The sequence below is a fragment of the Lampetra planeri genome, chromosome 33 (genome assembly GCF_965212315.1).
Source record: "Lampetra planeri chromosome 33, kcLamPlan1.2.h2, whole genome shotgun sequence".
Classification (NCBI taxonomy): domain Eukaryota; kingdom Metazoa; phylum Chordata; class Hyperoartia; order Petromyzontiformes; family Petromyzontidae; genus Lampetra; species Lampetra planeri.
Window position 1 is genome coordinate 11786944 of NC_136139.1, and position 17227 is coordinate 11804170.

Here is a 17227-nt window from a genome sequence, read left to right on the forward strand (position 1 = left end):
CAGAACTCCCCAGAGACCCTGGCTGACGGTGGTGTTCCGGCTGGTTGAGAAAAATCAAAAGGTCCACTCCCACCGTCTATAATATCCCATGGAAAATGAGAAGGCTTACCGCAGCCTTCGCTCAGAGATTTGGAGACCCATGCAGCGCTGCAAGGATGAATGGTGGTCGAGGGTTGCTGAGGAGATGGAATCTGACACAGTCGCCCATGATCACAAATCTCTCTTTCCATCAAAAAAGTAACTTGCACCGCCACACATCACGCTCCTTCGGGTTAAGAAAGGTGATCCAAGCTCCAATCCACAGAAACAGGTTTGCAGGTTTGCTGAGCATGTTTGTGAAGTCTTGGGGGGAGGGGAAATCCTTCGGCCCAGAAAACGTCATGGAGCAAATTGGGGGTGACCCTGCTGAGGATGTGGTGCCTCAATTATTGGAAGTAGTTGTCACCCCCTGTGAGTGGCTGGATGAAGTACCGTCTGTTGGAAGTTAGGGAAGGCAATCCAAAGTCTTGAGACCAGGAAAATCGCTGGGCAGAGATGATTTCCCAAGTGAACTGCTGAGGGAAGGTGGTGTTTGTGTGTAGACCAGGACGTGCGGTCAGGGGAGGCAGAGCCTCACCTGCCATACTCCAATGAAATTAGCTGTTACGAAAAAAAAAATCTGATTTTTCCACTGATCTGTTATAAATGTCATTTCTGTACGATTCCAAACATGTTTTTAGTCAAAACCGCCAAATTTGCGGAGCTCTGCTGTAAATACAGGAAAAGACGAGAGGTGAGGCAGCGACGAGCTCGGCCTCCCCCTGATTGTGCAACCCCTCAGAAATTGGATGGAGCGCGGGCAATAAGCGCGTGCCTGTTACTATCTCAGTATGTCACCAATGCAATGTTTGTAGACCCCTTCATTTCATGTCCTCGCCTTCCATACTCCAGGTAACTTATTTCACGTATGTGTATAAAGATATTTAGTCCCGCTGGTCTCGTCATGAAACTGAAATGAAAAAGCACCAGGGGAGGCAGCTATCACATCTGCCTCACTGAGGGGGACGTGCCTAACACGCCCTCCTCAGTGAGGCCACGCCCCCCCCCCAGTGAGGCCACGCCCCCCTCTATGAATCTGGCTCTGACACGAGCCAGTGCCTCCCCAGCCATTGACCTCACCGCACGTCACTGGTGTAGACTGCCCTATATGACATTATAACAGTCTGGACCACTGGATGGGTTCTGTAGGATTGGAAGGATCCCCTGGTGGTCCCCCTGTTTAAGAAGGGAGATTGCACAGACTGTAACAACTACATGTGCATATCCTTCCTCGGTGTGCTGGGAAAGGTCTTGGTAAGGATTATTCAATATCGCCGTGACAGGCACGCTGTGGAAAGGCTTGTGGAGCCCCAGATACCATATTTTCTGTCCGTCTGCTAAACCAGAGGTGTAGGGAATTCCCACAGCATCTATATCTCTATTATAGACTTGGTCAAGGCCTATTACACCAATATGCCTGGGCTCTGTGTTGTTCTTTGTGCTATTATAGTCTCTGAGTCTCAGCTCACAATCATTAAGGACCTACATGATGGTAGGCAAGCCCAGGTAAAACTACATGGGTGGGAGTCTGAGCCATTCCCTGTTCACCTTGGGGTGCAACAGGGTTGTCCTCTGGCTCCCACATTTTTTCGTATTTTGTAAAGACGTAAAGCCTTCGATGGCTGTACCGGAGGAATTTATATCGGTACAGATACAATGGGTGACTAATTGATGTCAGGGTGCGGTAAAGGGATGGCTCCCTATTGGTCAACCATGTTATGTATGCTGACGATCTGGTAATTGCTGCTCACTCACAGGAGGAATTGGAGGTGCTGCTACTGAACCTGGAGCGTGCCACGAAGCACCTGCCTGGGTATTTTGTACCATCGGGCACTCCACCCCCACAACTCCCAATTGGTGATGGGGCATTTGTGGAGAGAGTGGAGAGTTTTCCATACCTTGGCAGTGTGCTCATGACTGGCTCCAGTTTGACAGCAGAGGTCTCACTCCGAATCAGTCGAGCGGCATTTTCTTTTCATCGGCTGCATAACACTATGGAAGCTACCTGGTCTGTCGCTCGACACGAAGCTTCGGGTCTTCTCGGCCATGATAATGCACTCCCTTTATGCTTGCGAAACGTGGACCCCCCTAATGGAACATCTTCGCCGGTCAGAAACATTTAGGCTGGCCTGCCTACGATCCATCATGGATTTAACCAGGCTTTCGTTCGACCGGATAGAGGGGTCTAAATGGTCGCGGCATGGGCTAGAAAAGAGATCGAATTATGTGGTACGAGGGGATATGGAGCTGAGTGGACTTGCCAATGACTCGAACGAGGTGTCAAACTCAGCCATTGTGGAGGAGGCTCGTGAAGGACGCTATTGGGCGATTGGAGGCAGTCGCCCTCCAGTAACAACGGAGGGCGGAGGAGCGCCGCTCACAACTATGAGGGGAGCGCCGGTGGCTAAACACAGCAAGTTGGCCCAGTAGGGGGCACAGGTGGTGCATCGGCCAGTCATTTCAGTCGACCCATGGCACCTGGGTCTATCCCGTGACCTGCCAGCGGGCGTTTGACATTTCACGTCGATTTTAACGTGCACATAGCCTGGCACAATCGCCGTAGTGACGTCACAGCCACTTCGTGGCGAATGGCGGTTGTTAGTGGTAGTTTGAGTGTTGTTCGTTGTGTTGGTGGTGCGGGTGTTGTTGAGGTAATGGACACGTAGTTCGTTAAACCATCCGATCCGTGGCTCCCTGTGGTACAGATACAATGGGAGGCTGGTCAATAATGCCTGAGTCATGAGGCTCACAATACACACAGACACGAGTAATTTATAGGTACACGTGGTATTAAGGTTATTAAACCTTGTTAAACACACGAGTGGGAATTTGTGCACTCTAGCTTGTAGTCCTGATCCGTAGCTGGATTACATTGTTTAGCCAATTGCTCTCCGTTGATTGCCTCCCCCACACCGGCGAGGGGGTGTGAGCAATGAAGAGGATGGGTGGCTCTGGTTCGAGGAGGAGCGTCATGTCGAGGACAGTATATAAAGGCGGTGCAGGGTCAGAGCTCTGGGCTGACTGTTGCACGAACAGCGGCGGCGTGAGATGTCTACCGGCTACTGCTGCTGCTGCGGCTGGGGCGGGTATTATTTTAGTAGACAGTGAGCACACAGAGCTCTCGTCTGCTGGCCGCATTACTCCTGGGTGCGGTCAAGGGATGATGGTTCCCTACGGGTCAACCATGTCTGCTCATGATCTGGTAATCGTTGCTCAGTCTGAGAAGGAGTTGGGAGTATGGACGGTGCTAGGCGGCTGCTGGGGTTGGCCCGACACGACCAAATGTCCATTTTGGCTCCCGCAAGTCCACTGTGCTTAGCGGTCTGTCAGTGGTATGGTGCCCCCCCTTACCCTCACACAACAGCTCTACGAGAAGAGTTGGAGCCGGGCAGGAGGTGGACACTGCTGCCCAAATAGGCAGAGCCCTGCCATAAACCCCACCAAAACAAAGCACCTGCCGAGGTACCCAGTGTCCTCGATCACTTAATGTTCTCAACTTTCCATCAACAATTGGGTGCTTGTCGAGAGAGTGAAGAAGTTCCGTTACCTGAACAATGTTGTATTGACCAGCTGTGTGTTGCCAGCAGATGTTCTTTTTCCCAATCAGTCGAGCGGCACTATCTTTTCATCAGCTGTGTGGAAGTTGCTCCCAGTCTTCTGGACCACAGTTATGCCCTCCCTTCTCTTTGCTTGAGAAACGTCGACCCCTTTATATGAACATCTGGAACGGTTTTACAAATTCAGGCTGGCCTGCCAGCAATCCATCCTGGGTTTAACCAGACTGGATCGTGTGAGGAGCTCACAGATTCTTTCATCTGGACACTCCCATCGGCGAGCTCCTTCGGCAGGCGAGGCTATGTTGACTGGGTGATGTAGTCCGCATGCTCAGCCACAGCATGACCAAGCAGCTTTTGTTTGGCCGGATAGAGGTTGCTTAACGGACATGGCACGGGCTAGAGAAGAGATGGACTGATTTGGTACCGAAAGACGTGGCAGCAGAGTTGACTTGAAGATGACTGGCACCAGCAGGGTCAAGATCAGCCTCTGGGAGGAAGCTTGTGAAAGACGATACTGTGCAGTGCCAGGCTAGGTGCACTTTGAGGCTACAAGGCAGTGGGAGGTGGCCTCCAGTAACAACGGAGGACGGAGGAGCGACGCTGACAACGAGCAGAGCGCCGGACGGCTCGAATGAGCAAGTTGGCACAGGTGGAGCATCTTACCAGTCATCTCAGTCAGTCGTCCTAAAACACCGGGGTCTGTCCCTTGACCTGCCGACAGCGAGGCAAGTGAAGACATCACTGCCACTTAAGTGATGAATGACAGTGTGGGTTGTGTGAGAGTGGTGTGAGTGGCGTTGGTGGTGTGGATGGTTCTGGTGGTATTCAAATACTGCCGTGGGTATTCAAGGTGGTCATCCTATGAAGAGACTGGGCCCTGCCATGGGAGTGAGGATTGGACGTGGATTCGCCAGTGGGGCTGCTGAGAGAGTGAGAGCCGAGTGTGCCCACCCTCCTCCCCGCGCCCTCCTAGGGCCCGGGGTCAGTGTGTAGGGGTCACGGTCGCGCCCTTCTCACGCTCGACAATGGGTCAATGAAGGAGCGACCAGAGTGAGGCGTGAGATTGGCCAACGGCGGCTACGCTGACAGTGAACCCCGTGCCGAGTGACGCGCGTGCATTCGAGATGCTAGCGAGCTGTGGTGCCACGCTGCAGGTTGGATGGTTCACAGGGGGGTTGATGGGTCGGAGAGCGCTGGAGGCTCCTCCTCGAAGCTTGGTGCCGTTATCCCTCCCGGCTCCTCCACCTGCGCTCCGCCCCAGCCCCTGACGGGAGCCGGGCCAAAGGGACTGGGCTCGCGACCCTGGGAGCCGCCCCGCTCCTTATTAGGGCTCGGAGCCCCGCTCTCACGGGTAATTATAGCGCGCCAGGGTGACGCGCGGCGAGACGAGGCTAAACATGGAGCTGAGCGCGGAGTAGCTCCTCCTCCACCACTCCTCCCGCTCATCCCCCCCACCTCCTCCCGCTCATCTTCCTCTCCCTCCTCCCGCTCATCTTCCTGCTCCTCCCGTGTCTTCCCCTTGCTCCTCCCGTGTCTTCTGCTCCCGCTCATCTCCTCCTCCCGCTCTTCGTTCTCCTGCTGCTCTTCCTCCTCCTCTCCTCCTTCAGTGCTCGACCGCAGCGGGGCGGGGTGAGGGGCCCTCTGCCCACGCGACGCTGTCATCAGCTGTGACGCCGAGCATGTGGCGTGTTAGTGATGATGATGATGTTATTGTTGATGTTTGTTGATGTCTGCAGAACTCCTGCACTGTTTCACGCAGGAAGCGGGTGCCACCACTGACCGCCAAACCCTATTTGAATCCACACCCTTCAACTCTGCAGGAACTAAGACTCGTGTCAAACAGAGACACGTGACACTTCACTTGGTTCAAGCACGCCTGGTTCTGCTGATGAAACGATGAATGTCGATACCGGTCCAGAGTGTGCTTGTATCGAACCGATGCTTGCTTTAATTGTGCAAAGCAAACTTGTATTTATGTAACGTGGAGAGACAAATGTGGTCAGCCAGGCGAATCGTCCGCTTGTTTATTGCGTCACGTGGCGGATTGGTAAACACGGCAGAGGCGCGGGGAGGGGGAGGGGCTTTGTCGTTCGCAGTGCGGTGAACAGTGCTGATAACGGGGCTGGTAATCCTGGTGACAGAGTAACGGGGATGTAATTCTGGTGACAGAGTAACGGGGATGTAACCCTGGTGACAGAGTAACGGGATTGGTAACAGAGTAACGGAGCTGGTGACAGTAACGGGGGTGGCAATCCTGGTGACCGAGTAACGGGGATGGTAATCCTGGTGGCAGAGTAACGGGGTGGTAATCCTGGTAACGGAGTAACGGGGATTTAATCCTGGTGACAGAGTAACGGGGTTGGTAATCCTGGTGGCAGAGTAACGGGGGTGGTAATCCTGGTGGCAGAGTAACGGGGTGGTAATCCTGGTAACGGAGTAACGGGGATGTAATCCTGGTGACAGAGTAACGATGCTGGTAATCCTGGTGACAGAGTAACGGGGTTGGTAATCCTGGTGGCAGAGTAACGGGGGTGGTAATCCTGGTGACAGAGTAACGGGGATGGTGACAGAGTAACGGGGTGTAATCCTGGTAACATAGTAACGGGGATGGTAATCCTGGTGGCAGAGTAACGGGGTGGTAATCCTGGTAACGGAGTAACGGGGATGTAATCCTGGTGACAGAGTAACGGGGTTGGTAATCCTGGTGGCAGAGTAACGGGGGTGGTAATCCTGGTGGCAGGGTAACGGGATGGTAATCCTGGTAACGGAGTAACGGGGATGTAATCCTGGTGACAGAGTAACGATGCTGGTAATCCTGGTGACAGAGTAACGGGGTTGGTAATCCTGGTGGCAGAGTAACGGGGGTGGTAATCCTGGTGGCAGAGTAACGGGGGTGGTAATCCTGGTGACAGAGTAACGGGGATGGTGACAGAGTAACGGGGTGTAATCCTGGTAACATAGTAACGGAGATGTAATCCTGGCGACAGAGTAACGGGGTTGGTGACTGTCGCTCGCTATCCACCGGGCGGGGGAAGCCCCTCGCAGGGTTCCCTGTGACGTCACGCGGAGGCGGCGCGCGCGCCGTCGCGCTCCTTGTTTGGGCATCAAATACCAAACATGGGACTCGGCTTCTATAAATGGCAATGACCGCTTCACGCCGGCCGGAGCGCTCCGCCGCGTGAAGCGCAAATCCGATCGGCGCTCGGGCCAAACTCGCCGTGGCCTCGCAACAAGTTCCGCCGCTCGCGCCGGGGCCGTCGGGACCCTGCCCGGGGCTCTCGGCCGCGGCCTCGGGCCCCGGGAGCCGGCGGACGCGCGCGCACTACTTTCGCGGCGCGGCGTGACACGCGTGCTGCGCGTGTTTATGGGGCCGCGCGCGGCGGCCGCGTGCGACTCGGGGCCGGGAGACCGCGCCCCGCATGGAGGCACCCGTTTCGCGCTCCGCGCCTCGCATGGAGGGCCCCAATAGGGGGCCCGCGGCCGGCTCCGGCCTCTCCCTGCGGGGTCACTCCGACTGCAAGATGTCCGAGGGGGCCTCTGACGATAGCGACGACGACGACAGCCTCGGCAGCGGCGAGGCGGCGGCGGGGGCGGTGGCGATGGCCCAGGGGGGGGGTCCCGGCCGCGACGGCGTCTCCGGGGGAGGGGGGCCCTGCTTCCCCGGGCGCGACCCCATGGACCCGGGGCGCGGAGTGGCGCCCACGGGACTCAAGCCCGGCAAGAAGACGCGCGGCCGCGTCAAGATCAAGATGGAGTTCATTGACAACAAGCTGCGGCGGTACACCACGTTCAGCAAGCGCAAGACGGGCATCATGAAGAAGGTGAGGGGGGCGGCCGGGGGGACGCCGGGAGGAGAGGTGGGCCCCTGGGGGGGGGGGGGGGAGGTCACGGTCTTGAGATCTCGCTCGAGATCATCGGGGTCGTGAGCGGGTCCTGGTCACCTCGGGTCGGATCGGGCTGCGCGCGTTCGTGCGGTGGTGACGGTGGTGACGGTGGTGCGCGCGTGTGGTCGTGGTGCTGCTGATGGTGACGGTGATGCGCGCGTGTGGTCGTGGGGCTGATGATGATGATGGTGACGATGGTGCTGCTGCTGCCCCAATAGTCGGGTTGAAGGCAATAACGGGGTGTGTGGTGGAGGTGGTGGTGGAGGTGGTGGTGGTGGAGGTGGTGGTGGTGGTGGTGGAGGTGGTGGTGGTGCTGATGGACGACTGTGGTGCATGAGAGGGCTGGGGAGCGGTGGGGTAGCGGTCAGCGCTACGCCGCGCTACGAACCCGGCGAGCCGAGTTCGATTCCCGCTCACGGCCAACACCGGCGACGATTATCTGAGCCGGATCTGGGCCTCCCCTAGGTCGACTCGGCCTCAAATAAGTACATGGTGCGGTGTGTAAATATTGTCACTGGAGAGACAAAGGCGGTCGGGCGTGGTGCTGACCACCCTCCCCCCGTGTGCCATGCCGGCCTTAATAGGTGCTCGCTAACAGCACTTGCCCAAACAGACTTAAGCCTATACGGGGGATCTTTGCGTTGGAGTGCGTCGTTTGTCACTGCACCACCGCTCCGTTATAAGGAGCGGTGGCGCAGTGGTTAGGGCACTGCGCTACGAACCCAGCCACTGCAATTCGATTGCCGCTCACGGCCAACACCGGGGACGAATATCTGAACCTGTTCTGGACCTCGCCTAGGTTAACTCGGCCTTAAATTAGTACCTCGTAAGGTGTGTTAACATCAGCATTGGGGAGACAAAGGCGGCTGGGCATTGTAGCGGCCACCCACCTGACCGACCTTCATAGGTGCTCGCGAACAGCACTTGCCCCAACAGTCTGATCAATGATATATGGGTGATGTGTGTTAGTGTGTGCTAGTGTTAGTGTGGTGCTGTGTTAGTGTGTGCTAGTGTTGCTGTGTTAGTGTGTGCTCGTGTGTGCTAGTGTGAGTGTGTGCTAGTGTTGGTAGTGAGTGTGTGTGTTAGTGTTGGTAGTGAGTGTGTGTGTTAGTGTTGTTAGTGTGTGTGTTAGTGTTGTTAGTGTGTGTGTGTTAGTGTTGGTAGTGTGTGTGTGTTAGTGTTGTTAGTGTGTGTGTGTGTTAGTGTTGTTAGTGTGTGTGTGTGTTAGTGTTGTTAGTGTGTTAGTGTTGTTAGTGTTGTTAGTGTGTGTGTGTGTGTTAGTGTTGTTAGTGTGTGTGTGTGTTAGTGTTGTTAGTGTGTGTGTGTGTTAGTGTTGTTAGTGTGTGTGTGTGTTAGTGTTGTTAGTGTGAGTGTGTGTTAGTGTTGTTACTGTGTGTGTGTTAGTGTGTGTGTGTTAGTGTTGGTTGTGTGTGTTAGTGTTGGTTGTGTGTGTTAGTGTTGGTTGTGTGTGTTAGTGTTGGTAGTGTGTGTTAGTGTGAGTGTGTTAGTGTGTGTGTGTTAGTATTGGTAGTGTGTGTGTGTTAGTATTGGTAGTGTGTGTGTATTAGTGTTGGTAGTGTGTGTTTGTTAGTGTTGGTAGTGTGTGTGTGTTAGTGTTGGTAGTGTGTGTGTGTTAGTGTTGGTAGTGTGTGTGTGTTAGTGTTGGTAGTGTGTGTGTGTTAGTGTTGGTAGTGTGTGTGTGTTAGTGTTGGTAGTGTGTGTGTGTTAGTGTTGGTAGTGTGTGTGCTAGTGTGTGCTAGTGTTGGTAGTGTGTGTGCTTGTGTGTGCTAGTGTGAGTGTGTGTGCTAGTGTGTGCTAGTGTGAGTGTGTGTGCTAGTGTGTGCTAGTGTTGGTAGTGTGTGTGCTAGTGTGTGCTAGTGTTGGTAGTGTGTGTGCTAGTGTGTGCTAGTGTTGGTAGTGTGTGTGTGCTAGTGTTGGTAGTGAGTGTGTGCTAGTGTGTGCTAGTGTTGGTAGTGTGTGTGCTAGTGTGTGCTAGTGTTGGTAGTGTGTGTGTGCTAGTGTGTGTGTGCTAGTGTTGGTAGTGTGTGCTAGTGTTGGTAGTGTGAGTGTGTTAGTGTGTAAGTATGTGTGTTAGTGTTGGTAGTGTGTGCTAGTGTTGGTAGTGTGAGTGTGTTAGTGTGTAAGTATGTGTGTTAGTGTTGGTAGTGTGTGTTCGTGTGACACTTGAAGCGAAGTCTGCGTCGCACACGTGACACGTGACGCGCGTCCGCGAGAAACTGGAGACGCGGCGGTGAAAGTGGGACGGGGGTGGGGTGCACGAAGTGGTGGGGGGGGCACGAAGTGGGGGGGGCACGGTGGGGGGGAGTGGAGGGAAGGGTGGTGATGGCCGAGCTCTCTGTGTGTCACGAACCACGTGGCCGTCAGCCGCGGCTGTCTTAGCCGCATCACCCGCGTGTCAATCATCAGTCGCACCCCCCCCCCCCCACGTGTGTCGGTCACGTGATTAATCCCGTCCCTCACGTCTGTTAATCACCCACGATGGTCACACACCGATCAGCAGGTGGTCGCATCATTCATGTTCATTGAAACTATTTTATTTTGCCGGGGTGTAAGGGGCCCACTGAGCTATTGAACGCTTTTTTTTCAGAAGCGACCTGGCCACAGGATGATCTGTGCGTCGTTAACGATCCGTCAAAAAGAACACGAACACTCCAGACATCCGTCAATAACACTGCCGCCTTAAAGGGGGTGCGGGGGGTGGGGGTTGGAAACACAGTGTATGTCATCGATAACGTTTCGGGCAATGGCCCTTTTTCAACATACACGTGTCGTGCCTCCATCCTCGTGCTGCCCCCCCCCCCCCCGCAGGCGTACGAGCTGTCCACGCTGACCGGCACGCAGGTGATGCTGCTGGTGGCCAGCGAGACGGGCCACGTGTACACGTTTGCGACGCGCAAGCTGCAGCCGATGATCACGAGCGAGAGCGGCAAGGCGCTCATCCAGACGTGCCTCAACTCGCCCGACTCGCCGCCTCGGCCCACGGCGGCCGCCGCCACGGCACCTGACCCTGGCGCCGAGCAGAGGATGAGCGCCAGCGGGTTCGAGGAGACGGAGCTCAGCTACCAGATCGGGGAGCCGGACATCATGGAGGACAGCAAGGTGGGAGCGGTGGGTGTTGGGGGGTAGCGGGGGGGGAGAAGAGCGAGTGTGTGCGCGTGTGTGTGTGTGCGCGCGTGTGTGTGAGCGGTCGTGTCGCGGTTGTGTCGCGATTAGCGCGCTGCGCTACAAACCCGGCCACCGAGTTCGATTCTCGCTCAGGGCCAACACCGGTGATTATCTGAATGGTCCTGGGCCCTCCCCTAGGTCGACTCAGCCTCAAATGAGTACCTGGTGCGGTGTGTAAACATTGCCACTAGGGAGACAAAGGCGGCCGGGCGTGGTGTTGGCCACCCACCCCCTCGTGTGTAGTGTCGGCCTTCATAGGCGCTCGCTAACAGCACTTGCCCCGATAGTTTGTTAAAGGCTCTACGAGGATTTTATTTATTTATTTAAATATTCAGAATCACAATGTTTATTTATCCTGGAGGAATCCGATGAGCCATGAAGCTAGTAGGGACGTGCCAGCGAGTTATATCTACAAACGACACGATACTTTTGTTTCCGAGACCAGGCTCACAGGCCCAAATCCTGACGTGGCCGGTAACAAACAGCACCATCCAAGTTGTAATAGACAAAGGAGTTAAGACGCTGCCTGACCTGAGCAAGGTTATTTGTGAGACGAGCTTGGGAGAGGAGACGCGGGAGGGAATTCTGAAGTAGAGCAGTGGCGGAGGGAAGAAGCAGAAAGAGGAGTGTTGGTGAGTGATTGGGTGAGTAAAGGAGTGGGTGAGTGATTGGGTGAGTAAGAGAGTGGGTGAGTGATTGGGTGAGTAAGGGAGTGGATGAGTGATTGGGTGAGTAAAGGAGTGGGTGAGTGATTGGGTGAGTAAGGGAGTGGGTGAGTGATTGGGTGAGTAAGGGAGTGGATGAGTGATTGGGTGAGTAAAGGAGTGGGTGAGTGATTGGGTGAGTAAGGGAGTGGGTGAGTGATTGGGTGAGTAAAGGAGTGGGTGAGTGATTGGGTGAGTAAAGGAGTGGGTGAGTGATTGGGTGAGTAAAGGAGTGGGTGAGTGATTGGGTGAGTAAGGGAGTGGGTGAGTGATTGGGTGAGTAAAGGAGTGGGTGAGTGATTGGGTGAGTAAGGGAGTGGGTGAGTGATTGGGTGAGTAAAGGAGTGGGTGAGTGATTGGGTGAGTAAGGGAGTGGATGAGTGATTGGGTGAGTAAAGGAGTGGGTGAGTGATTGGGTGAGTAAGGGAGTGGGTGAGTGATTGGGTGAGTAAGGGAGTGGGTGAGTGATTGGGTGAGTAGAGGAGTGGGTGAGTGATTGGGTGAGTAAGGGAGTGGGTGAGTGATTGGGTGAGTAAGGGAGTGGGTGAGTGATTGGGTGAGTAAGGGAGTGGGTGAGTGATTGGGTGAGTAAGGGAGTGAGTTGAGTGAATATATTTGCGTGACTCTGTGCTGGTTGAACACAGTATGGGCGGGACTAAAGAGTCAGTGTCTGGTAGACCGAGTTCTCAACGCGGGTGGAGAAATCGATGGGCGACGTTCACGCGAACCGTAAACCATGGCAGTAGCGAGAGGAGGGGGACACACAGGCGACCGATGAGCGAGTGACCGTCGTGAACCGGTGAGTGGTGGGCCATGAGTCGACCTCGATGCTGCTTTATGTCGAACTATCTCAAGTTTTGTGGCACAGGAAGATGCGGTCGTGGCACATGGGTCAGCCACGGAGCTGGTGGGGCCGCTGTAGGCAGCTGTGATTCAGTGTACAGGTGTGGTGGGGTGCAGGTGGTGAGATTCAGTGTACAGGTGTGGTGGGGTGCAGGTGAGGTTCACTGTACAGGTGTGGTGGGGTGCAGGTGAGGTTCACTGTACAGGTGTGGTGGGGTGCAGGTGAGGTTCACTGTACAGGTGTGGTGGGGTGCAGGTGAGGTTCACTGTACAGGTGTGGTGGGGTGCAGGGGAGATTAACTGTGCAGGTGTGGTGGGGTGCAGGGGAGATTCACTGTACAGGTGTGGTGGGGTGCAGGTGGGGGTCACTGTACAGGTGTGGTGGGGTGCAGGTGGGGGTCACTGTACAGGTGTGGTGGGGTGCAGGTGGGGGTCACTGTACAGGTGTGGTGGGGTGCAGGTGAGGTTCACTGTACAGGTGTGGTGGGGTGCAGGTGAGGTTCACTGTACAGGTGTGGTGGGGTGCAGGTGGGGGTCACTGTACAGGTGTGGTGGGGTGCAGGTGGGGGTCACTGTACAGGTGTGTTGGGGTGCAGATGGGGTTCAATGTACAGGTGTGGTGGGGTGCAGGTGAGATTAACTGTACAGGTGTGGTGGGGTGCAGGTGGTGAGATTCACTGTACAGGTGTGGTGGGATGCAGGTGAGGTTCACTGTACAGGTGTGGTGGGGTGCAGGTGGTGAGATTCACTGTACAGGTGTGGTGGGGTGCAGGTGAGGTTCACTGTACAGGTGTGGTGGGGTGCAGGTGAGATTAACTGTACAGGTGTGGTGGGGTGCAGGTGGTGAGATTCACTGTACAGGTGTGGTGGGGTGCAGGTGAGGTTCACTGTACAGGTGTGGTGGGGTGCAGGTGGGGTTCACTGTACAGGTGTGGTGGGGTGCAGGTGAGGTTCACTGTACAGGTGTGGTGGGGTGCAGGTGAGATTAACTGTACAGGTGTGGTGGGGTGCAGGTGGTGAGATTCACTGTACAGGTGTGGTGGGGTGCAGGTGAGGTTCACTGTACAGGTGTGGTGGGGTGCAGGTGGGGTTCACTGTACAGGTGTGGTGGGGTGCAGGTGAGGTTCACTGTACAGGTGTGGTGGGGTGCAGACAGTGATGGAAATGGGCCGGCATATGACGTACGCACCTCCATTCATCACGGTGAGCTATGCACGGTTTGAGCTAAGTTCCAAATCCGCACGGCACTTCCAGTTGAACCTACAGCCACACTGGTAGTTTACATGGGATGCTGCAAGATGCACGATGTTCCAAAATGTGATTCTAAATATCCACGTTCACCACTGGGTTACAGGTCATTAGGCAGCTGTGTGATGGGCAGCAGGGCAGCTGTGGGTCGCCGAGCGCACAGCGGTGTCCCTGTGAGCAGGCGCGCTTTACCTGCGCACCGCCACGAGCCGCCTCATTTACCTGCCTCGTTTACCGGCCTCCCCATCGCGCTGATCCCACTCGCGCACCGGGGAGGAGCGGAGTAGGCAGGCGGCTGGGAGGGAACTCAGGTGGGGGGCTTGGAGGGGGGGGGGGTGATGCGCAGGGAGTTGCCGGTGCCACGTGGTGTGCGCAGCGCGTGTGCGAGGATGATAACGCCACCATCGCAGCGCTGCTCTCGTGTTGTTGTTGTCGTCGTCGTAGTTGCTGTGGCCGCTGCTCTTGTTGCCGTTACGGTTTTGCGTCGAGCTCCAGTTCCTCGCAACCCCCAGCGCCCGCGCTGGGGGCTGCTGCTGTACGAAGTGAAACGGACCCCATCGGTTGTGCTGAATAAACGGGACGACAGGGGGGGTCTGGGCCCGCCCTCCGCGCCCGGCGCCCGTGCCCCCCTCCCCACGTTGGTCGCCGCCCGCGCGCTCCGCTATGGCATCTATTCCCTTTTTAGTCTCCGGCCATTTCGGGCCGGCGCATTCCTCTGCGCTGGCAGCTCCGCGGAGCAGCCCCCCCACCTTCCCCCTGCCCCTCACCACCCACCCACCTCCCCACTCTCCTCTCCCTCCTACCCTCTCCTGAGCTCCATCTCTCTCTCTCTCTCTCTGCCTTCTAGCACCATCTCTGTATTCCTCTCCCACCATCACCCAGCTCGCATCCATCTCCCTCTCGCACCTCTTGTCTCTCTCTCCCAGCACCATCGCCCCTCTCTCCCTCCTACTGCCCATCTTGACCCCCCCACCCCCCGCGCTCCTGACCCCAGCTGCAGGGGATCTCCGGACACACCGGGGAGGTGACACCGGCTGAGACAGCTGAGTGCCATCAGGGGGACCTCCTCGACGACGCCAGCAGCCATGGGTTCACGCAGCGGGGACACTCATAGTGGGGGGCGGGGCGGGAGATTGACATATGGGATTTGTCTCACAATAGGGCTCCGTGACACTTACCCCAAGTCTGAACAGCAAATCCCCAGCACCACCACCACCACCCCTGACAGTGACCCCTGAACGTACGGACACCGCATCCTCACGCTGACGCCAAACCTCAAAACTACCAGCGCTGAACCCGAGCCACTCGGCTCCGGATTCTTTGTCGTGGCTCAGCTCTGGCTCGGTTTGGCTCTGGCTCTGGCTCGGCTCGGCTCTGGCTCAAGTGAGCTGGCTCACCGCCAAGCGCTTAATTTGAGCCAACTGAGCGTGGCTTCATCTGTACTCAGGATTTCGCTGAGCCCCAGTCCGAGTGGGGCCATGACTGAGCCGCTCTGCTTCTTTGGCAGCAACCGAGCGACCAGAACCCGAGCTGAGCCAGGCCAAGAAACACGGCCCTGAGCCCGAAGCACAGCACGGAATCACAACCATCACGCTATGGACACCTAACACTGAGACTTAACTCTGACCACGTGACGATGAACACAGAGATGTTAACCACCTCGCCTGGTATACAGGTGGTCGTGGGTTCGATCCCGACCCTGACGCCTGCTGTATATTTGGTATTTGTATGTTTTCTCCGTGGTCGCGTGGATTTTTATCCGGGTCCTCCGGTTTTTCTCTCCACATTTAGAAACATGCGTTTAGATATTTGGCTGCTATACGTCGTTTCTGAAAAAGAGCTATATAGTTCAGTGGGATTTACCTGGTACAATAAAAAATAGTGTAATAGTTTAGTTGTTAACCATACTATGAACTGTTAATCCTCATACATAGCCCTCCGATTAGCACAGTTGGCTACGTACGGTGGGGAAGAAGTTCAACACACTTATAACCCGAGCACTGAACTCTCACCACAACCCTGGGAAACACTGAACCCTCAGAGAGCCCTACGGCTGAACCCTACCGCTAAACCCCTACCGCTAAACCCCTACCGCTAAACCCCCACCGCTAAACCCCACCGCTAAACCCCTACCGCTAAACCCCTACCGCTAAACCCCTACCGCTAAACCCCTACCGCTAAACCCCTACCGCTAAACCCCTACCGCTAAACTCCTACCGCTAAACTCCTACCGCTAAACTCCTACCGCTAAACTCTACCGCTAAACCCCTACCGCTAAACCCCTACCGCTAAACCCCTACCGCTAAACCCCTACCGCTAAACCCCTACCGCTAAACCCCTACCGCTAAACCCCTACCGCTAAACTCCTACCGCTCAACCCCTACCGCTAAACCCCTACCGCTAAACCCCTACCGCTAAACCCCTACCGCTAAACCCCTACCGCTAAACCCCTACCGCTAAACCCCTACCGCTAAACCCCTACCCCTAAACCCCACCGCTAAATCCCTACCTCTAAACCCCTACCGCTAAACCCCACCGCTAAACCCCTACCGCTAAACTCATACCGCTAAACCCCTACCGCTAAACCCCACCGCTAAACCCCTACCGCTAAACCCCTACCGCTAAACCCCTACCGCTAAACCCCTACCGCTAAACCCCACCGCTAAACCCCACCGCTAAACTCATACCGCTAAACCCCTACCGCTAAACTCCTACCGCTCAACCCCTACCGCTAAACCCCTACCGCTAAACCCCTACCGCTAAACCCCTACCGCTAAACCCCTACCGCTAAACCCCTACCGCTAAACCCCTACCGCTAAACCCCTACCCCTAAACCCCACCGCTAAATCCCTACCTCTAAACCCCTACCGCTAAACCCCACCGCTAAACCCCTACCGCTAAACTCATACCGCTAAACCCCTACCGCTAAACCCCACCGCTAAACCCCACCGCTAAACCCCTACCGCTAAACCCCACCGCTAAACCCCTACCGCTAAACCCCACCGCTAAACCCCTACCGCTAAACCCCACCGCTAAACCCCTACCGCTAAACCCCACCGCTAAACCCCTACCGCTAAACCCCACCGCTAAACCCCTACCGCTAAACCCCACCGCTAAACCCCTACCGCTAAACCCCTACCGCTAAACCCCTACCGCTAAACCCCTACCGCTAAACCCCTACCGCTAAACCCCACCGCTAAACCCCTACCGCTAAACCCCTACCGCTAAACCCCTACCGCTAAACCCCTACCGCTAAACTCCACCGCTAAACTCCTACCACTGAGAGTGAGTGTGTGTGTGTTGAGAGAGTGAGTGTGTGTGTGTGTTAAGAGAGTGAGTGTGTGTGTTAAGAGAGTGAGTGTGTGTGTGTGTGTTGCGAGGAGAGTGTGTGTGTGTGTGTGTTGAGAGAGTGTGTGTGTGTGTGTGTGTGTTGAGAGAGTGTGTGTGTGTGTGTGTGTTGTGAGAGTGAGTGTGTGTGAGAGTGAGTGTGTGTGTGTGTTGAGAGAGTGAGTGTGTGTGTGTGTGTGAGAGAGTGTAAGTGTGTGTGTGAGAGAGTGAGTTGTGTGTTGAGAGAGTGAGTGTGTGTGTGTGTTAGGAGAGTGTGAGTGTGTGTGTTGAGAGAGTGAGTGTGTGTGTTGAGAGAGTGAGTGTGTGTGTGTGTGTTGAGAGAGTGAGTGTGTGTGTGTGTTGAGAGAGTGTGTGTGTGTGTTGAGAGAGTGAGTGTGTG

General features: G+C 55.7%; 1 protein-coding gene across 1 annotated transcript in view; it reads left to right on the plus strand.

Annotated features, from left to right (window-relative positions):
* Positions 1-6830: 6830 nt before the first annotated feature.
* Positions 6831-17227, plus strand: part of LOC144729810 (serum response factor-like) — a 27490-nt gene continuing 17093 nt past the window's right edge. Inside the window, exons 1-2 of the mRNA XM_078610319.1 lie at positions 6831-7456; positions 10349-10639. Coding sequence (XP_078466445.1) covers positions 7055-7456; positions 10349-10639 — 693 coding nt within the window. The 5' untranslated portion in view covers positions 6831-7054. The remainder of the gene's footprint in view (positions 7457-10348; positions 10640-17227) is intronic.